Genomic DNA, 22,307 nt, shown 5'->3' with positions numbered 1-22,307 from the left:
AAACATACAAACACGAAGAACCACAGCTCACATCCAGAACAGTTACTCCAGGAGGGGACGGATTACGCCACAGACTGAAACACATAGTAGCCAAATCTTCTTATTGCATTCCTGATACGTGCAAGTAATCACACTGTGTTGCTAAGCCCTTTGTGAGAGGGGATCATAGTTCAATGGGAACGAGGCTCGCGCTGGGGTTTGCATGTTGCTGGATCCAACTGTCCTGAACTGAACTGAGATTACTTGCAATTGCATTTGGGTTACTCTTTGACAAGAGTCAACACAAACATAATCAATGGTGCAAAGTATGTAAGTGCATTGACTCAAGTAGAATTAGGATGAATTCCATATTAAACTACCTGTGCAGAGTTTATATGCAAAAGATATGATGGTAAAATAAGATGTAATACATGTTTGTACATTTAACTACATTCAGTCAGTCTTAAAGTAGTAAAAAAAATAGCTCAACTGTAACCAACTGCAACACTCAAAGAATCAATCACATTGATTGAACAACAAAAAATAGTAAAGTTTTGATGAAGCAATATTCACTAAACTCTTCGAGTGTTAAAGTAATAATGTCAAAGATGTTCATGTAAATAAATGTCTGTTGGTCTCTATCTCTCTCTGAATGAGGTAACACAATGGTGACTGAGCCTATGGCCCACTGATGAAAGCCTTTGCATTTGCAGTATATAGTATTATTATGGACTGGGTGTCTGTGGCGGCGCCCAGTTAGTGACACGTTTTCCATCAGCCAGCAGTGGTTGGTCTGCCAGAGAGGGTAGGCGGAGATAAGCGGCTGCTTTTCCGGTCTCTGCAAGTGTTGCGAGTAAACAGTAATCTACTATGGCTGAACAAACAAAGAAAAGATCGATGACTACAGATACAACTTCAAACATAAGTGAAAATCCAAAGAAAAGGAAACAAACTCGACGCTCAGATGAAGCAAACAGTCTGAAAAGGAAAGCGACCGTCAGCCAGGAAAATCAAGAGTTACAACCGGAGCCAAACGTGGACGTCACACATGCAACACTGTCTTGATATCTGAAGTGTGCTCTTGCAGTTACTGTTTATCACCACAGGTGCCGCCAAAGAGAACGAAACTGAGGTCTTTAAGATTACAACTTTAAATGTAAATTTGAGGAAGTCAATTTGTACAATCGTGTGACATTCAAATTTTCCAAATGATTGCTGATTGGTCTACAGCTTCTAAAGATTATTCCTAATGAAATCAATATACAAAAGAGAGGTGGGAATCTGCATCATCTATAATTTTACTTTTAACACATTAAGCAGGTTGTACATGTGAGCTTTTACTTAGTTAAAATCTGAATGCGTGACTTTCATTGTGTGTTGAGGATTTTTTTTTTTTTTACATTATTACTATTTGTAATTAATTAAGGATCTGAGTACATCTTCCACAATGTAATTGAACCAGGATTAGTTTTTACAGACTTTCTCGTGCTTACTGCAAATTTAACTTGCACTATTCTGTGTTTTGAACGAGCTTATTAAGTTAAACACTTCATTTTATTAAAGCTTCTTTTTCTTGTATCTACTAATCTTATGAAGTTTCTTGTAAGCACCTGACACACTTTCTATCCTCCTGTTGGGCATGGGTACTGAACCAATGACCTTCCATAACAAGCTAGTGTCTTTAAAGTCACTGACCAAAGAACCACATCAAACCATAGGAGGCATGTGAATCAAAACAACTGGAGCGATGTCGGTCTGTATTCAGGTCGAGCATCTTATCAGACCGATCACCAGACTGTCTGTTAGTCAGCAGCAGTTTTATCTTCTCAGATATTTCCATAACAGAGGATCTTCTGTGTGTGTTTTACCAGCACACACGTTATGTGATCATCAAACAATCAACCTCAGTTAAAGGGAAGGTGACATAATGTACACTGAGCGGCACTGTGCCTAAGAAATAGGAACTACTGATCTTACAGTTTATACAATTATTCAGGCTTTTTATCGCAGGGGAAGCTGGGTCTATATTTAACAGTTCAAGTTTCACACTTAGTCAAGTCAAAGCTGCATGTATTACAGTGACACTAAACAAAGTCATGCATGTTTATATCTACAGCAAATCTAGCAGAATGACGAGAGAACTAAAAAGACTCCTTCTGCCTATAAACTAGAGTGTGCAAGACGGGACCAGTGTGCTTGGTAGTAAGAGTTTTAGCATTAGCTAGATGGCATGCAGGCGCATAAACATGATGATTACATGGGCAAATCAGTAATCCCCCCGGGTTTAATGGGATCCTTAAACTGGGTATTAAGGGGAGCAGCTAAGCCTGGTGATTGTCAGCACTTGGCTCCATGGAAGCAGGAAAAACAGATGGGGGGCCCAACACAATAACAATGCATAAACACGTGGACATGCATAAAAGCAAGGGGGCTGTATAAATACACACATGTATATATCCAGTGTGTCTGTTACACTGAGAGCTTTGCTTTCCTGTTTCCATTACCTCAGTGCGACAGTGACTTCTTTTCCCCAGTGAGATGACAGGTGGGTGAATGGTTATGTGCCACAACAGTCTAGCACCTCAGTGACAGCTGAAAAGAATAACTAGCTAACCTGAGAGAATAGACAGACCAACACTGCAAAGGTGCAATAAAATGATGCAGAGAAAAGCAGGGTGTGAAAGCGGACCGAGCCCGCCTTGTATTTGAGAGAGGTCTCTGGCCTCTGAGCCCTACCGGATAGCCTTCTGTTTTCTTCTGGCACCACTTCAGTAAAGCGTTTCTCTTAGATCCTCCGTACTCCCTCGCCAGTGCAGCCAAGGGGTCCTTTCTTTCCACACTGTCACCAGGGAAACACAGACCGCAATCACATACACACCGAGAGAGAGAGAGAGAGAAGGGGACAGTTAAAGTCATTGGACTCTGGTTCGTGTAATTTTTGAGTACCCCATTAAACTGATGTCTTTACATCCTCACATGAACTTTAAAGCACCCTTAACTTCATAAAGCTTTATTAATACCATGATAATTCAAGTTTTGTTGTCTAGTACTGTAAGACTTTGTCATGATTAAACCATGTCTGAAACCACGTCTTAAAAGGCCTTCCTATAAAACGTGTAACTGTGCTTCACAGACCTTCAGCTTTTTGATTTTTTCAGTTGTATTACCTCCAAAGCCTAAAACTTCATAATGAAGACTTAGAGGAATCCTTAAAAAAGATCAGAGCCACCAGGATAATGCTGAATAATAGCCTAGTATCAAATCATACAAATGATATTTTTGTTTGTTTCATGCTCCTTCACTTTACTTTCCCACATACTTTCTCTCCCAGTGTTTCTCTCTGAAAGGCACCTCTCCAAATTTAAGGATTTCCATTCCCAAAGGCAATTCTATTTTCTGATCTTGTCTTATCATTAAAGACTGAAGCCTCTTTGAGGTTTGCTGTATGTGCTTTGGAGTTCAGAGTGTACTCAAGATTACTTTGGAGTGAAGCCAAGTACACAAAGCTCTGTGCTCAGTCTGACTGTACGTGTGAGATGTTAACATTTAGACCTTCGTCTACCTCCTCACACGTTAACACACAGTACACTGATTGATCTGTAATGAGTACAATACAGAAGAGTGGAATAACAGATTGTTATGCCAATCTGCAGTATTATTCAAAGGGTTTCCTCCCTGGGGTTTGTGCTGGAGCTGAGGCCATGGGAAGACCATGAGACACGGTCATTGCTCTGTGCATGGTAAACATTTCACACGTCACTACAGTGCTGCTGTTAAATTCATTATTTTTCTGTTTGAGGCACCACGCCAGAAGCAACACGATCCTGTCCAACAAACACAAAGGCGAAGAATGCTTGCCTTTATCAGTGATGATAGTGCAGCTATATTATATAGCTAGGCTTATACAGAGGGCCTGCAAGAAGGTCTGCAAGACAGTGACAGTTAGAGCATTTAGATACAAACAGACAATACTGTACAGATGGTTAGGGGGTAGAGAGCTCAATATGTCCTGAGCCCAGAGGATGAAGAGGGGAGGCTGGACGGACTGGTTTTGTAGTTTCCAGATCACTGACAGTACAGTATATTAATGTAAACAATACTTAATGTTGGTTTATACTGAGGGTGTGTGTCCAGTTTGATGCCCAAGTGACGGCTTAAACCTCACCATCCCACTCTGACAACATGTAACACTGAGTGATCTACCTCCAATGTAAACTGCTGCAGTTGTAGTCGAGCGGTTGTGTGCTACAATTAATCCTCGTGTGTCAGTAATGCCACAAGTTGAAGGTGAAACCGTGTTTGTTTAACATGTGTCTCTCTTCCTTTTGTGGTAAGCAAACAGCCGATCCTTTATGTTAAAGCCACCTGTGTCACACACACGACAGGCAGTGTCTGGTGTCTTTAAACATCTCAAACTGGATTTCATCACAAAAAATATTGAAATGAAAAAACAAGGATATTTATGAGCAGGTGGATAAACACCAAAAGGTCTTAGAGGGAACTTCTGTTTTACATAAACAAAGAACAAACATGACGTCTCATTGCGATGTTTGCTTGGTCAGAACAGGTTTGTATTTCAGTCTGATTTTCTATAAGTTAAGAACAACCATTATGCTGTATGTAGAGCTGTCATTATATTAACTGATCAGTTTGTACATGTTAATAAATATGTCATTTGGTTTATTTTTCCAAAGTAAAGGAGGTGGACTCCTGCTCAGCTCCACTGGATTCACTGAACATGAGCAGATCATAACCCCACCTGAGCTTGCTGTTGCCTCGGTTGTAGCTGAAGGGACTTGTGCGGCTGCCGAACGAGGAAGGCATTTTGATTACAGACTCCAGAGAGGGGCTCTTCCTCATTAAGCTGGTGGGTTTCAGGTCTTCTCCGCAACCCGACAATTTATCTGGAGGAGGGAAGGATGCAGGATTATAATCTATTTAACAAAGCACATTTTGACAAGTTGAATTGTACTTAAGTAAAGTAGGGCTGCAACAAAATTAGGGTATAAACATTCAGGACCAGGGTAAGGGTAACTGTAGGTTAGATTTAAAAAGTTACAGACTGAGAAAAGTCACCGTACAGTCTCGTGGTGCTGACTGGTGATACCACATAAAGTCGCTTTCAGCTTTGTCAACACTCAAAGTAGCCCTGCCTAAGAGCCTCTGTCCTCTGACTTCAGCCACCGTCCATGCTAATAATGAACCTGAATGTAATGAGCAGTCAAGTTTCAGTTGCAGAAATGGCTGGCAGTGAAACAAGATTAGAGAAGTGATGCCAAAGTACATGTAAATCACTGTCTGCTGTTTTACCGAAATAGTACCTTAAAAAGACATTTCTGTTCAGTGTTCTGATGCTGAAGTCACCGTCCGTCGGGTGTACTTTTAGGGCATGGCTGATTGACCGGTGTCTACCATGGCCACCTGCCACCTATGATACAGACCTGGCAAGTATTAACATTTCTGGCCCCAGAAAACCAAGATGGCAGCGAACAGGCATAATACCAAACTTGAGGCTTAAAAACAACAGTCCACAAACTGATGGGTGGCGTCACAGTGGCTACATCCACTTCTAATATACAGCCTATACAATCAACTCATAAAGGAAGGAGCTGGAACATCTGTTACCTGTGGCTGCACACATTTACAGGATTTGTCTTCTGAGTACGACACACTTAAACAACAGGAGTGTGACGTTTGCATTTCTGTATTCATTCTCTCTGCGATAAAGAGTTACTTCTGACATTTCAACCTCCCTCATTTTGAAAGGCACTGACTCATAGTGGGGCTGATGGTAGTGTGACCTGAAAGCAGGGGGCCAGTCCCATCACTTGTATATATACATGCATATTTAACCCGATGACTTCCCCTTCACCACATTTGTGTTACGTACCATATTGAAGAGAGAACTCCCCATGATTGATTCTTTTTTCCAACGTCTTTGAAAGAGGTTTGATGAATGTCTGCCTCTGAAAGAACAGAAAACAGAACAGGGATCTGTTCAGAGTTTGAAAGAGGTTTAACTCATAGAAACTCTTTTATATTAAATGTATTTATTTATATTAAAAGGGAAATAAGTCAAGGTATACCTGGATAGGAGAGACAGCAGCAGCAGGTGCAGTGCGTACAGGGATCCCACTCAGCGGGGTTCTTTGGGAGGAATGCATTTGAACTGTGTGGCTGGGACCGTCTGAAAAACCAAAAACCACTGAGACTGTTCCACAGGAGTCGGTTAAAACAAACATTCATTCTAACACTTCAGTATAATTACTGTAAATAACAATGTCTTAAAAAAAAGGACAAGTATTCTGTTCCTCTGACACAGACATAATGAAAGCAGCTTTTACAGTTGCATATTGTGGAAGCAATGAAGGGCAGACAGAAAGTGACTCCCAACATGTCTTTGGTGTATCTCAAGATAAAACTAAGAGGAAAAAATAGTCGTATTTTAAAGCAGTATGAGAGAAACCAGTTAGATTAGATACCAGTTAGCCCTTCAGAAGAGAACAAGGTATCAAAGATCAAAGCAGCCATGAGTTCTAAAACCTGTTTGAAAGCTGTTCAGCACCCGTAGTTGGCATTCAGTTTTTGGTTAGATTACTTGTCTTGTCTTTTCCTTTGTCTTATCATACGTCTTTCTTCTGCCATCCAATACAAGTGTTCTTCCTTTAAGTAAACACTTCTTGTCAATGTAAAGGAGGAAGCTAAAACAAATACACCCACCTCTCCTTATAATACAGTGCAGTGCATTACTACCCAAGTATAACAAAGATATCATTGAATATACACATACTGTATGTCAGGATGACGGGGAATGTGACGCAGAGAGATAACCACAACAATCGTGATCAGAAGGGAGAGGGAAAAAAATAAATAATATGAAGCTACAAAACAAACAAGCACCCTTCACTAAATAACGCTTCGATAAAGGGAAACTGAACCACTGCTGCCGAGCAGCTGACAAGAAACTAAACTTTCAGGGTGACCAAGGAAACACTTTGAAACCGAAACACAATGGCCGCCAGGGATGCCTTCAAAAACACAAAAGGCTGGGGTGGAAAAGTCCCAGCACCAATAAACTACACGAAAAAAAACTAGTAATGGTGAGCAAAACACAGACAGGGAAAACACTAAGAGAACCTCTAACTACCTCTGATGGTGAGATAATGAGTCAGCACAGAGCACTGGAACCCAAGGGCATTTACAGTATATAGGCTTCCCACCCCTGGTTTAATCAGGGGCAGTTAGACACACACACACACTTGACCCTGCACTGAGAAGCTTCCCTCACCAAACTCAATGAGTGACAAGTGTTAGTGCCCCTCACATGTGTCAAGAACATCACCAAAAACTGAACAGTTACTTGTACTGATGGATGTTATGGCAGAGCTGATGTATTGGATGCATTAGATTCTACAGGTGTACCTTATAAATTGACCACTCATATATATTTTCATTTATTTGTAATTTGATTTCACTGGATTTTTTTTATTGCATTAATATGATTGTAAATTAAACACATTTATTCCACAGTGGCATTTCGTCAGTGTTCTGGTGGTGCTGCGGCTGAGGGATTTTGGGGAGTCTTTAAAAAGATGATTGCTTATAGCTTGGCTATGAGAAGAAACAATCTGAAATACACAGTACATTGACAGTGGTATTGAAGCCACTTTTGTCCTGTTATATTCAGTTTTATATGCCATCATTTTAAAATGTTATTAACATGCTAGAATTACTGTGAACCTATGACAATAACCATTTCACTGCTGCTGTAACTAAAGCTATTTAACGACAATACCTCCTCATCAGTTTTTACAGGTGTCTAGTGATTATATGGACAAAAAAAAGATAAACCCTTCATCCTGTCTGCGGTCAGTTAAGGCTCGGCAGTTCTATAAAACCACACAGGACTCCGCTTCAGAGAAATGCCTCACTACAGATCTCACCAGCTGTTCTCCTGTATAGCTGCACTGCTGTGCTGGGATTCCCCTGTCTGTGTGAGTGTGTGTACTGAGGTGCTCGATGCTCACTCTGTCCAGTATCAAAGGATTTAATGAGGGATTTGACAGTAGCTCCGGGCTCTGAGTCGGCATCCCTGCTGGCGTCTGTGGGTGTGGTCGGGATCATGGAGATGCCGCACCAGTGATGGCTGTTATCCGAGTCGGACACCCTCACCTCGTCGCCTTGGGACCTGACAGACACAATGGAAAGGGTTGCTGTGTAGAGACATATATAAAGTACATACACCTGGGGAGATTAGACACAAAACCCTCAGTTTAGTGCTTACTTTACATGAGTAGGTGACAAGATCATGAGGTCATCGTTTGAACTAAAATGATCAATAACAGTTGGAGATAGCCAGGTCTCATACATTTCCAACAATCCAATCTTTGAGACCCTTGAAACCCATCGCCCTGGTGAACATTGGACTCCAGGCTGCAGAGTGAGGGATTGTTGACTATCTTTATCAGTGATGGATGAGGAATGAACACAAGTAAGGAATTTCTGTCTTAAACTTTGAACTCAACTCACCTCTGAAGCATAAAGACTTAAAGGGACATATTTTAGCTCTGCAATCACTTTTCTATTATTCTAATGTGTTTTTGAATCACGCTGGTAGAGTTTGTTTGGTTTTAAAAAATATACATTTTAATTTAATTATTTCTCAGAGCCTCTCCTTCCTCCTGAAACGAGCAAGTTGTTAGGGTTAGGGTTAGGGTCATGCAAAACATGAGAATATCCCTTCAAAAGATATGGCCCCTTTAGAGAGATACACAAACACAGTTTGACTGGTGGAGTTTCATTTATTCATTTTCCTAATGAACAACATACAGACATAAAACACACTCTTATGTTTTCCTTCACAGGCATAAAAACAGTCACGTGACCTTCTAGGTCTTTCTTTGCAGAATAAATTAACAGCACATTCACTGCATTGTTCATTAAAGGGCTTCAGACAGACCATCTCATCTTTTTCCTAAATGGTATCAAACATATCCAGATGTTTACATTTGGAGTACCAGCACTGTTTAATCTGGTATAACAATATGGCTTTTCATAAAGATGCACAAGTTGACTTTAAAAACTGGACTTTACGAAGAACCTGAGATCCTGTAAAACGTCATTACGCCACAACCACACTACAGAATATTGCAAAGAGATTGGCTCAAAGATGAAACAGGTGACAGTTCTTTCTATATGAGTGACATCACAACATTTAAGGATCTGATACATTAAAAATTGTTCTGAGAAAATCTCATGTAACAAGAAATATCAGGACATTTAGTGGCCTCTGAGGTTCAGATAAAAACTTCATGCAGTTGTTTCATTATTAACTGATGTCTTGGTACAAAATGAGTCCATCTCAACTCACAGTGAAGGATTATAGAGAAAGTAATCATCTCACAAACTCTGTGGTGGAGTATTCTAAGTCTTTGTGTTAAATTGGACCATCAACCTTTTGGTGTGTAACTCTGAGGTACAGCTGTCTGTGTCAGTCCTACAATCTAATATTGGCAGTGCTATGGCTAATATCTATATCATCCTCATTACTTTGTCTGGCAGAAAGAATGAATACTCTGTAAAGCTAAAAGAATATAGCAATCATCCAAAAATACATATATAACCATTAACAGAGCAGACGATACCAGTATGTTCACAGGGATATCAGCTGAGTGTTGTGTGTTCCACAGTGCCATCTACTGGCAATATGTGACACTGCATTGAGTTCTGTTACAACGACAGGACCGTGGACCAAGCTTAAATGACAAGTTGAGATATTTTAACAGGTCATAAATGTGAAGGTTTATAGTAAACAAACCGAATTCAAAGTGAAGGTTAATTACAGAGACAGTAGGAAAAGCAAATGTTAGGTCCAGCACAACACCCAGAAGCCTCCTTGTTTCTGTAGGTACGTTCAGGTACGTTCTCCTGCATTGTGTTTACCTTTACAGGGCAAAGTCTGATTTCCTGACTAAGAATCTTAACTGTTGCAGCTTTGCCTCTGACTCAATATTTACCAAGTAATTCACCTGCTTCATGCTGCTTTTCATGGTGCATTTTGTAACAGGTCATGTATTATTCTATACCATCTCATCTCTCTACAAAGGCACAAATCAGCTTCGCACAGTACAAAAGGGAATCTATCCGACATATGGCATTTCTTCAACAGAGGTTGAGTAAATAACAAAGAAAGAGCACATTCATTAAGAAATAAAAAACAGAAGTGTAGCTGGATAGAAATGGAAGCCTGACTCTTTTAAAGACTCTTTGTGTACTGCATCTACACTGGTCAAGGCGGCTGATAATGAGACCTGTTTAACACATCTTGAACGACACAGAAAAGGTAATAAGTGCAACGATAACACTGTCTTCATGTGGTGCTGAGGTGGGGGGCACTTCTCTAGTGCCCCTCTACTGCAGTCTTGGTATCAAAAGTGGCTCCGGTGCTTATCCTGAAAACGGAAAAGAAGAGGGGAGATGAACTGTGGAGTATGAAGACTTTTATGTGCATTGATCATTTGCAACAAAAATTGAGAGCTTACATTTTATCTTAACATTGTTATTATGAAGCAGACCTCTGGGCACTTCAGGACTTCTAAACACTCTGACCCATGCATACCTCATTGGATTAATAAGATCAAGTCTAGTATGATTAAATCACCCGGTGATGAAGACTTTAGGTAAATGTATCTGAAGCAGATGTAGCATAGCATGAGTTTAATCCAGTCATGCCGTGCAGACCATCCTGCTAATTAACCAAAACAGTTGAAGGGTTATTCATTCAAAGAACAGCAGGTGGCACCAGATACATCTACTTCAATAGAAGGTTTACAGAACCAGGCAAAGCAGACCAAACAGGTAAGATAGTCCCGAATGTGCAATCAGCCAGTAACATGAAAAGACAGACAGAGTCAGACAGGCTGAAGCAGCAACATGAAGCCAAACACAGACAGGAAGGTCAGTGAGCAGCAGCAGCACACAGGGCAGGGAGAGGCAGGCTGGCTGAGAGAGGGCTGACAGGGCAGGGGACTCACCTGGACGTTACATAGAGAGGCTTGTCACTGGGACATCTTAGACAGAGTCATCAGAGGGAGCTGCTGGAGGTTTGGAGCGGACGCAGCGTAACAGCTAATCTTTGGGGAAAGTTCACTGATTTAGCAAAACTCTAAAACCAGTTGTGTAACGTTCTAATCCACAAGGACTGCATGAAATTTCAACAGGATATATTTGGTTTTAAACCAAATATTACCATTTCTTATTCACTAGAACTGCTCTCATGGAGTTTGTGAGATGATATACGAGTATACAGTAAAATTATAAATCATTTAGAGATAATTAGCATTGCTTAAAGGATCAAACCATGGCTGGGCACACAGGCTAAACAGAGCGCTTTACAGGCTCTAATCCAAGCAGAATTTGCCATCGGAGGCATTTGACCTGGCATGATAATGGAGGGGATAACACTGTGAGAAACACCATGGCATTTGCACGCTCAAACACACTTATATACACTTATTTCTATTCTCACACAAACCAATGCAACACTTTCTATACATATATCAATCCCATTACTGCACACAGTGCAACAACACCACCAGAAATCTAAAATAGCATGATACATGGGTGTGAAATATTTTGAGGACAGTGTTCTGCTGGCTTCAGGGTTGCATTGTAACAAACTTGGATAAAAGCAGAATCTATGTATCGAGCAGATCTACCTTCAAAATGTCTTCTGATCCATACACTGTAGTTTATTGCAGAGTGTAAGGTTTGAATGTTACTACAAGGCTGTGGTCAGTGTGGTAGAGGGAGACAGAGAGGGCAGCAGCTTAAAGGAGTAGAATACACAGAAGGAAATACTGCAGGAGACTTTACCAACAGAGTCTGCCAAATCCCAGGAACTTAAACTCTAAAGGATTTAATATTGTGAAAAGCCCAGATATGAACAAAACACTCTTAAAACCTTTGTTGATAACAGACAGAAAATTTAGAAACCTCTTCAGCAAGAGGTTTTTGTGTTAAAGTATTAAATGTATAAAACACAGGATGGGGATATGGCAAGACTCTGGCAGGTATATCATATTCACATTGTGTTCAGAGAGAAACTGCAGCCCGATGCTGAACAAGGGAAGCCGAGGGGGGTTTGGACGAGGGGAGAAAACAAGGAGTACAGTGGAGAGCGTACCTGACTCCCTGCAGGGCCTCAAGGTCTGTTGAAAGCTTGGCACTGCGATCCTGCTCCTCCTGCAGCTGCCTCCTGAGCGTCCGCAGCTCCTGCTGAGCCTCCACCTTGATGTCGTTGGCCACAACCACTGCCGTCTGGAGGTCAGCCTGGAACCGTCGCCATTCCTCTTTTTCATCCTGAGGAAACATCACAATATAAATACACTGTGTGCTGTACAGGTAGATGCATGTATAGACACAGACAGGGAAATGAACACAGACAGGAATCACCAACTGATACAAGAACTGTTGGATCGACTTTCATATCAGCAATTATACAACAGTTAGTTCCAACCAAGTAATCTGATTGGATGAGGCATTTCATGAGTGCTGATACAGAGAACAACATCACTGGGACTTTTCACTCTGTGTATCACTCCGCCCGGTGTTCTGAACACTATTAATCAACATGACAGCAGAGCGTGTGTGTCTACAGTGATCGAGCTGGTACTCTGATTTCACTGGTGATGATCAATTAAAACAAACAGATACATGGTCATGATAAAAACAGCTGATCTGTGGTCACCTGGAGACACAGAGAGCAGGAAGATGTTTGGGTTGCTCGGCAACAACAGTCCAGTTTCAGTGAAGTTGTGGAACCAGTTGTGTTGGTGGAGCTGTCTGTTGAAGATTATTACTGTTTGTAACTGATTTGCTGCTTGTATAACATTTGTATTAAAGCAACATCACATGAGATGGAGAGATGTACTAAATATCATCATGGCTGTGATTCGATTGTAGGCCTTAAATGAAGTCTAACAACAGATACATTAAATATGATAAATGTATGAAAGACAAAGAATTACATTCTTGTGGAGAATCATTTACAGTTAAGGCTTTAATTAACTTCTAAGATAAAAACTCTTTCAGTCACAGTTTGCCCTGTAATAATCCACGATTTGTCTATCTTTGGTAATAGATACTGAAAGAAAAATGGTGTCTCTAATCAAGTTTTAGATAACCTCGTATCGTAACATAAAAATCACCTCAAAAACAAAGAACAGCATTTGGATCTGAACCACAGGTGCCCTTCAGTTTGAAGCAGCCAAAAAAAAGAACTGGTGAGATCCCTTGGCCCTGAAATAAAAGAAAAATGATGTAGGCCTACATTCAGTGTTTTTAGGGCAACGATCAGTGCCTTGTAGATTTGTATTTTGGTTTAAGTACATTTCAAATGTATTGTGGAAGTGCCAAAGATCACTGAGATAGCACTGTACAAATTGAATGAGATGATGGATAGTGTCTAGTGCCTGTGGTACTGCCTGTTCTTAAGAACAGACAAAAACAAAGGTGAAGGTCACTAAAGAAACCATTCGCAAAATCAGTTCCTGCCAATAAATACAGAGCTGTCTTCCTGAGGAGTCCATCGGATGCTACAGGAAAAATATTCAGTGAACTCCAATCTGTGACTGATACCCCAAAAAACATTGTAAAAGTCAACCAAAAGGACCAGCAGGTGGCAGTGTGAACAACCTTTTTTCAACAGAAATAAACTCAAAACTACTGTACTGCGTCAAGTTTACAGAATGTTAGTGTAACCGGAATGTGAAGTGTGAATAAACTACACTTCTACTGCACGCATGTCAAAGGAAACCCATGTCCTTCAAAGGTCAAAGGGCAGCATTGACTTTTGACATTGACAAAAACATTTTTCAAGTGCACATCCACGACCCACTGAAAACAGCTCCGCGACCCACTTTTGGGCCCCGACCCACCACTTGAGAACCATGGTTTTAGCTTATGCCATCATCAAAGCTCTGAGGCATTTCCAAAAGTAAATCATGTAAATTTTGAGTGCGGTGAAGCTTCTAATCCACAGTTAGAGTAGAAGAAGAAGAGGAGATTGTATGTTACATCCATAGGATCACATGGTTATCAAAATAACCAGGCCATCTCCAATTTGAACTATTGAAGCTTTTCTATATCACATTTAAAACAACCTCAACTTTACAAAATCTCAGCACCAAAGATAATATATAAAGGAGCTTTGAGGATCTGCATATTAAAGCTTGTCTTACCTTTATCTGTCTATTCAAGACCTTCAGTTGACGGTCTGCTTCAACTTTCTGCTCCTCCAGCTTTTTGACAAGATCTGCAATGACAAAGTCAAGGGTATTTAGAACTGCATGTCTGACTTGACTGAACGCTTATAATAACTAAATAATAATTAAACTCTTAAAGTCTCAAGTAAACTGCTCAGTGTTCAGTCTGGTGAAAACACAGCAGCCGATCTATAGCATAAAGGCAATAAACAATAAAATAGTCCCTTGTGCAACAGTATTTAATGCTTCTCGGAATGTTTCTCATCACTGCAATAATATTAGCATCAGACCAATTTCATCTGCCATGTTTTATAACAGCTTGTGGAAATACAGTGTATCCAGCCATATCCTGGAACATTTGCCAACTGCACTAACGGCAAGCCGGAGACAGATGTTTAAGTTTGTCCTCACATTGCATCTGATTTCCATATACACTCAGATACCAGTTTATAAAGTGGTTATAAAGCACGCTTGGCTTCAACTGATGCTCTACATTCAAATTCATGATGTCGGAACTGCTTGTTGTTTAAACTGTTTTTTGTCTACACATTTATATAAACAAGTAAAGACTTAATATTACCACTGACCGATTAATGTCTCTATATTAGGCTGCAGACTGCAGGTTAAAACACGCCACACATTACAGAGAACAGACCATCCAATGAAAAGAACATACTCTCCATATCCAGGACGGCTTGGTTGGTGTGACAATTGACAGCCCTCTGCTGCTCCACCTGGTCCTCCAGTTCAAAGATGGTCTCCTTCAGCTCCTTCACCTGGTTCTCAGCTTGGATCCCCACCTCCTCCAGGGAAGTCACTTGGCTGGTGAGCTCCTGCTCCCTCTTCTCTGCTCGCTCCTGCAGCTGCTGGCATTTGGCCTCCACCTGTGTATGTGTGCACATTTGTGAGATTAAGATGGGTTCAGAGAAGAAATGGGTTTTACAAAAAGGCAGTGCTTAATGAATTGCGTCACTGTGCTCGTTGGATGGAAGCACTTAAGTCACCCTTGGCTCAAGACAGGATAATTTATGGTATCTTTCAAACGTTGTTGTGGTGCAGTTTTCCATTTCATCTGCTTTTCATCATCCCCATGTTCTAAAAGATTAAGATCAAGACAACATTTTGGGTGTCCATGAATGAGGGCTGGGCGAAGACAAACAAACGTGTGAGCAAACCACTGACCTACATATCATGAAATGTCTCTGCAACATTTATTTAACAGATACACTCGACTGTTTGGCCCGAACAAGAAACAAACTCTATCTTTTAGTGACTAACAGTAGCCATAAGGGCTCTAATTAGACTTAATATATTGCATCCTGTGCAATGTGATTAATGTGCATTTGTCACATTTCATTGTTGATGCTCAGACAATAAAGTTTTTCATTATAATTTCTTGCATCTGTCTAGTTTAAAATTACAACACAAACAGGCCTTTAGAAAGAAATCAAAATCAGTGGGAGAATAAACAAATTGATCAAAACAAAAGTTAGATTAAACCACACAACCAAAATATGCAGTGACCAATATCCACTACTTTCAGCACGCCCACATACATTAAAGGGCCAGTTCGACGATTTTAAACCTCAGTCCTATCATGCTATCATGGGGAGCTAACGCCATTATGGTTAAAATCAAATGCAGTTTCTCTCTGTGCCTTTGGAGGACGCTATCCGAGAACCTCTGCCAGGCTACGTGAAACACGTCATCTGTCGGAAGCCAGGGAGCTCGCTGAACTACACTTCCTCAATCCAGGACGCCTGCATCTGATGTCATGTGTCGTTCAGAATCATCAGGTTTGAAATGTCGACCGCAGACCTGAAGATGTTTTAGACGATCCACCGGTATATTCTCGTCGTATTTCTGATTCTGTCCCGCTCTGAGCCGTCAATGCAGCGATCAATGTCCTTGAATGGAAAACAGTTGTATTTCAATCTAGCGTCTCTCGCTGGGCCGTTCCTTTCAGAGGGAGGGGTGCAAAGCATGCTGGGTGTTGTAGGAATGTAGAATAGGTGAAACCACGGGCTGTTTGTACAACTTTCTCCACAGCTATGGGGCCAATTTAAAATATTATTGCTTCTATCGATTACAGAGAACACCAGCTGTGACTGACAGCGACTTTTCACAGGGAGGAACTGCTCCTTTAAGACGACCCTAAGATGAAAGGTCATTTAAGGCTGTGCACTAGGTTTGGTGTCAAAAAACACCACTAGGTGCTGCCAAACCAGACGCAAAGCAATAACTACACAAAAGAGAAAATTATAAAGCTTGCTAGAAATGGCTCTAACATCCATCCATCCATTATCGATACCGCTTAACATGTTCAGGGTCGCTGGGGGGCAGGAGCCAATCACAGGGCTGAGACAGAGAGACGGACAAAATTTCACGCTCACATTCACACCTGCGGGCAATTTAGAGTCACCAATGAACCTAACGATCACGTCTTTGGACTGTGGGAGGAAGCCAGAGAACGGGGAGAACATGCAAGCTCCACACAGAAAGGCCCCCTACGTCTGAACCAGGAACCTTCTAGCTGTGAGCCAACAGCGCTAACCACCGTGCAACCCATGGCTCTAACAATGTGTGATAAATACTGCAGAGGACTTACAAGGTGAAAAGTTCAGTCTAGATTAGATCTCACTGCATTGCTGCGTTCTTCGCTCCCATCGTACACTGAACATAGATGCTGACTGCTGTCGTCCTGAGAAGTGATACTTCCTGGTTACTTCCACGTGGCACTGATCGATGAGGATGTTTGTGAGTGAAGTTATGTAGTGGCCTCACCCTCACACCCATGTGGCAGAGGACAGGAGCGTGACTCCACACACGGGTGGACCACCCTACTGATGGCACAGCAGTCACAGTCCAACAATGACAACATCACGAAGCTGATGGCGACACGCCTCACTTTGGAGTCAACAACTCCCAACATGACCCCCAAACCACACTGCCTCAGCCTTCTTTGGTGTTGTGGCATTTGAGGGGAAAACCAAAGTGAGCAGGCAGAAAAAAACGTATGAAAGTAATGTGAGTGAACACGAGTCCATGTGGTGTGATGGTGAACATAGGGCCCAACAGCAGCTGTTAAGCTTGATTAATGGTCATGTTTGAACAACTCTGGAAAAAGTGTGTCCTCAACTTCACATTCAATATGAGGTGACTGAGTCAAGAAGCCATGTTGGCCCATTTAACTTACATTTTTTAATCATTAACAAGTGTTAGACGGGTGATACAGTTTTTACGACAATCAACTTCAGCATTTTGGTCTCTTTCAAACCTCTCCCTGACAGAGACCGCTTCCTTTGACTCCAAGAGTTTACAGCAAATGTAGATGAAGTGATTGTTCTTTGCATTCCTTAAAGCTTTGTCAAACTCAGCCCTAATAACGAGCACAGTACGTTTTTTTGAACAGGGTGAGTCAGATATAATAAAAGTCCTGGATCGTACACACACACCACTGAGAGTAACACAATAGAAGCAACCAAGTGGACAACGTTAAAACTGTGCAGAGACAGAGAGTCCAGCTTTAAATAGATTCATCTGAATCTTTCCTGACAACATGTGGCCCTTATATTCTCTCCAAACAAACAGCAGGTTATATTCTGTGATAAATGCCTTAACTTGTGTTCTCACAAAATATTCAAACATTCAGTTTTCTCTTTATATTTTATATGCAAGGCGCAAAAATCATCTATACTGTTAATCCTAAATACACATTGAGCTGTAACCTTGCCCCCTCCTACCTTGGACATTGTAGTTCGCACATGCTCAGTCTCGGCCTGGGCCTCTTGCAGCTCCTGCCTCAGCTCTGTCAGCTCTCCCTCCAGCCTGTCTCTCTCAGCGTGGGCTGTCTTCAGTAAGTTCTGCACCTCGGTGCTGTCACTGGCACTCTGCATGGCCTTCAGCTCACCCACCTTTTGCCTCTCAATGTCCACCTGTGCCTTCAGCCTGCTGTTTTCCAGTCTGAGACAGTCTGCTGTTGCCTTCTGCTCCTCTGCGGCCTGTGCTGCCTGACCCCGGGCCTCCAGCTCCCTGTCCAGCTGGGCCTGCAGCCTGTCCATCTCCTCTCTGAGGCAGCGCACCTGGCCCTGGGCCTCCTGGTGCTCCTCCTCCAGAGCCCGCAGGCTGCCTGTCAGCTGCTGCTGGATGTCCACCAGCTTCTCCCGTTCGAAGCGTGAGCTCTCAATCAGCTCGGCATATCTCTGCTCCAGCTCGGCCAGCCGAGGCCCTTGGCTCCCCAGCTCCTCCTCTCTTTGGGCCTGAGCTTGGGCTTGCTCCTGAAGTCGGCCAGCCAGCACCTCATTCTTCTGGGCCATCACCTCCACACGCTCTCTCTGCTGTTGAAGGGAGGCCTGCAAGAGGCGCTTTGCCTCTGCCAGGCGCTCGTTCTCAGCTGTCAGCTCCTGCACCACTTGCTGCTGGTCGGCCAGCTCCTGTAGAGTTGCCTGCAGCTCCTCGGCTGTGCTGTGGTGGCTCTCCTCCATCTTGTGAATCTGTTCTGTAAGGCTCTTCACTGACGCATCCTGTCCTCCAGCATTGGTTACTGCCCCTGCTGTAATGGCTTCCCCACTCAGACCACTGCTCACAGAATCTGAGCGTGATGGGATCTTCTCAAACTCAGAGGAGTCGGGTGATGGCGAGTCCTTGGTGATGTCAGAGCTGGAGGAAACAGAGGTTTTGACAGGGCTGGCAGTTGAGGGGAGACTGTCCTGTTGTGGAGCAGACGAGTTGGAGTCTGAGGGCAGGCCATTCACTAAAGGCTTGGTGGGGCTGCTTGTGTTTGTACTAGAGAGAGGAGACGCCTCCAAGCTGAGCAGCTTTTCCTTCAGCACCTGGTTCTCCTCCCTGAGCGCTGCCAGCTCTCTCTGAAACTTCCCATTCTTCTCCCTCAGCTCCCCGACCAGCACGAGGGCCTCTGCCATCTGCCCCTGCTCTCGATCAGCAGCGGGCTCTTGCCATGAGACAGAGCTGGGTGAAGTTGGAGGGGAAACAGTAGAAGCTTTACCTCTGCAGCGCTGTAACTCCATCCTGAGATTGCTGATCTCTAAGTCTTTAGCTTTGGCCTCAGCCAGCAGCTCTTTCACCTGGCTCTCAAGAAGGCCCCTTTCCTGGCCCTCTGCATCTCCACGGGACTTGGTGGATGCACGTGTCTGCTTTGCCAGGGTGGAGAGGCTGGAAGTGCTGGCACTAGAAACCATCCTCTTACTGCTGGAGCTCCTTAGCTGCTCCCTCAGAGAGGTGCGGTCTCTTGTTATGGTAGAAGATATCTCTCTAGGAGCTGGGATACCAGACTTCTTAGCTGTTTGTGCACCTGCAACACAGAAAAAAAGATGGATTTAAATAGTGTTTAAGGAGCTAACTGATCCAAAAATCTGTCACTGTGGCCCATCCACAATCAGCTTTTCAGTTTTTTTTTTATCTCTAATAAAAAAAGAGGAAATATGACCACAGGGTCAGGTAACAAAAATCATGAGTTGTGTTCATCACAGTCAACATGGCTGGCCACATCAGATACACAGTTACATTCAGAGTGATAAAAATGGATCTAGATAATCAAATGAACACAAAGATTCACTTGAGACTACAAATGTGGTGTAACATGAAACCACACAGCAGGCGTGATTCTGACCAGGGCAGGTTCATGGAGTCAGCACACTGCCATGCTGGGGCCATGAATTTGTTAACATCATGTAATGCCACTAATTGAATAGACAGTGTGTCTCATTCAGATGCTTGTATTATTCAGCAGTTTCATGTTGCTGGTCACTGTACCCTATTCACATATTGTTCTCTGTCTGGACAACAGAGCATCTGCCTGGCACAGTCTGTCTGTTGGTGTCAGTGGTCATTCATGGCCCCAGCAGAGCTTAACTGTGGCATTTGAAAAGGCATCAGCGTGGGTCACGGGCGCGAGCCTTTTCCAGCCCTCTCTCAAATATGAAGAGTATTTACTGATGCCCGGCGTGAGCTGGGTGCCGCCTGACAACGTTTTATTGTTTGTTTTCAGATCATCAGCAAACAGCGATGCAGACACAAGAGGGTGTTTGTTTCGAACGATGACAAAGGTCCCTGTGCACGTGGAGCATTCAGGCACAAAGCAGCTTAAGCTGTGCACTGACAAAGACGGCCCTGTGTCTCTCTCTTGCACACACTATCATCAGACCCAGTAACCCACAGAGCAGAGACGAGACAGACAGCCTGTGTGTGGAGATAGACAGAGCATCACCCTGAGCAACACGTGCACACACTTATACACACATATACACAAAATCCACAAACAAATGGCCTAGTTTGGGATGGAAATCCTATACCCCTGTGGGTTCTTTAAGTACTCAGCCATTGATAGGCACTTTGCACAGACTATCCTCTTATTGAATAAACTAGAAACCGTGGCAGGAGCTGCCAACACTGGCAACATTTCTGGGGTACAAAGCGGTTTAACATTCCCAGAGTGTGCAGCTGTGTTGGGAAGAGTGAAGTGCTTTAAGCAGAGAGGTAAAGACATAACGGTATAAATAGATGACCATCAATATATTGATTTAAAACTAAAATCCTACTTAAACAAGGTTTGGGTGTTGTTGTATACCAGGGGTTATAAAAAGGAAGAACTGCAGCATGCCACCCCGTCTGTTCTGACTGTCTCTCAGTTAAAAGCTACCCTTTATAAATAACTCCAACGTGTCTGGATTAAAGAAGCTGTCATTTAGATTCACATGACAAACACAGCACTTCCTCCAGGTCAGTTAGATGAATCTGCCACTGGACCGACCTGCACTTGAAAAAGACCCGAGTGCCATTAAAGATCTACAGTCACTTTTGTGTGCACTTCACAGAGGATGAATCCATGACTGACAGAATGAGGACGGCGTGCACTCCAAAATTATGTACTGTCACATGGAAGACGTTAACACAAAATCAGCACTGTGTGTTATATATGACTATTTACTGTGCACTACATGAAGCACCACACGGGCGGGGCAGTAACAGACAGATATACCTCGCAGCTCACACCTATTATATGACCTCTTGTAATATTCTCATTAAAGGTGGTAATAAAGAGCGGGACAATAGGTCCCTGTTAGACAGAAAGAGAGCAGTCTGATGTGATTAAAATCAGTCCGTTCCCATGAGGCTGAGTGATGCCAGGAGTGGGACTGTGGGACAGCCTTTCATTTGCTGTTCATATTCTGTTCTGTCCTCTTACTCTTACTGAATAAAACCCAGATGGAGCACATGAACTCACTCATCTTTAGATCGCCCACCTCTTTTACCATGACATCACCACAGCTGCTTAATGTGCACAGAGAAATGACACCAGAGACGAGATGCCAGGAGTCAGCACATGCAACACAGCAGGATCCTAAAGAGGCGGGCAGAGCCACAGGAATACAAAATCAGACGGTCAGGGAGGCTCTGACATGTCAACAAAGGCCTTTAAACTTTGTATGACTGTGTTCTTATTGTAACAGATGCAGGTCAGGTTTAACTTCTGCAAAACTGGCTTTCTCAAGGGAATAGTGTTAAACACTATGGCTATATTTTACTGACAGATGTATTAAGTGACATGCTCCCCACGTTTGGCCAAGTTTTGGCTCGTAAAACAATATTAGATCCAAAACAATATTGTTGTATAAAACCGATACCGGCCAACACTGACAGTGGATCAGTGTGTCTCTGCTCGCTGGGAGATTAAGAAATACCAACCCAGTTTGACAGCTAGTGTCCAAGACCAACACTGCAGCTCCACAAAGTTTATTATTCAAAATTTCATATCATCAAGTGTCCACTTTGCCACACAGAGAGTCAGATAAAGGCTTGGCTCTGCCAGGAGAGGAGGATGTAAGTTATTCTGCCAGAGATGATGAGAGCACAAGGGGACAAAATAAAGAGACCACTGACGCCTAAAGTTGCCAACTTATGGCTGAACATGGGAGTACTAATAACCAGGTTAGTCTCTTAAATATCTTTAACAACAATCTAACTAATAGTGATGCTGGACAGGAGAGTGGATAAAAAGAGGCTGTGCTACACGTGAGATTTCCCTGAAGAGACATTTAACCTTGA

The 22,307-nt window shown here is 42.7% G+C and overlaps 1 protein-coding gene across 4 annotated transcripts in view; it reads right to left on the bottom strand.

Moving 5' to 3' along the window:
* specc1 (sperm antigen with calponin homology and coiled-coil domains 1) overlaps positions 1-22,307 on the bottom strand; it is an 81,171-nt gene that overhangs the window by 20,411 nt on the left and 38,453 nt on the right. For 3 of the 4 annotated variants that reach the window (XM_069676404.1, XM_069676412.1, XM_069676420.1), the window contains 9 exons: positions 17,987-19,554; positions 14,920-15,127; positions 14,220-14,293; positions 12,164-12,339; positions 8,007-8,167; positions 6,066-6,166; positions 5,870-5,945; positions 4,739-4,883; positions 2,716-2,818 (listed from right to left, as the gene is read on the bottom strand). In XM_069676404.1, coding sequence (XP_069532505.1) covers positions 2,716-2,818; positions 4,739-4,883; positions 5,870-5,945; positions 6,066-6,166; positions 8,007-8,167; positions 12,164-12,339; positions 14,220-14,293; positions 14,920-15,127; positions 17,987-19,554 — 2,612 coding nt within the window. Of the gene's footprint in view, positions 1-2,715; positions 2,819-4,738; positions 4,884-5,869; positions 5,946-6,065; positions 6,167-8,006; positions 8,168-8,760; positions 10,431-12,163; positions 12,340-14,219; positions 14,294-14,919; positions 15,128-17,986; positions 19,555-22,307 lie in introns of those variants that run through there. The other variant, XM_069676428.1, reaches the window with a different exon arrangement.

This window comes from Semicossyphus pulcher, unplaced genomic scaffold (assembly GCF_022749685.1).
Source record: "Semicossyphus pulcher isolate SPU_LCO1_2020_fin unplaced genomic scaffold, fSemPul1.0.p SCAF_10, whole genome shotgun sequence".
Taxonomy (NCBI): Eukaryota; Metazoa; Chordata; class Actinopteri; order Labriformes; family Labridae; genus Semicossyphus; species Semicossyphus pulcher.
The sequence above is the reverse complement of the archived record's forward strand: the minus strand, read 5'-3'. Positions and strand labels throughout refer to the sequence as shown.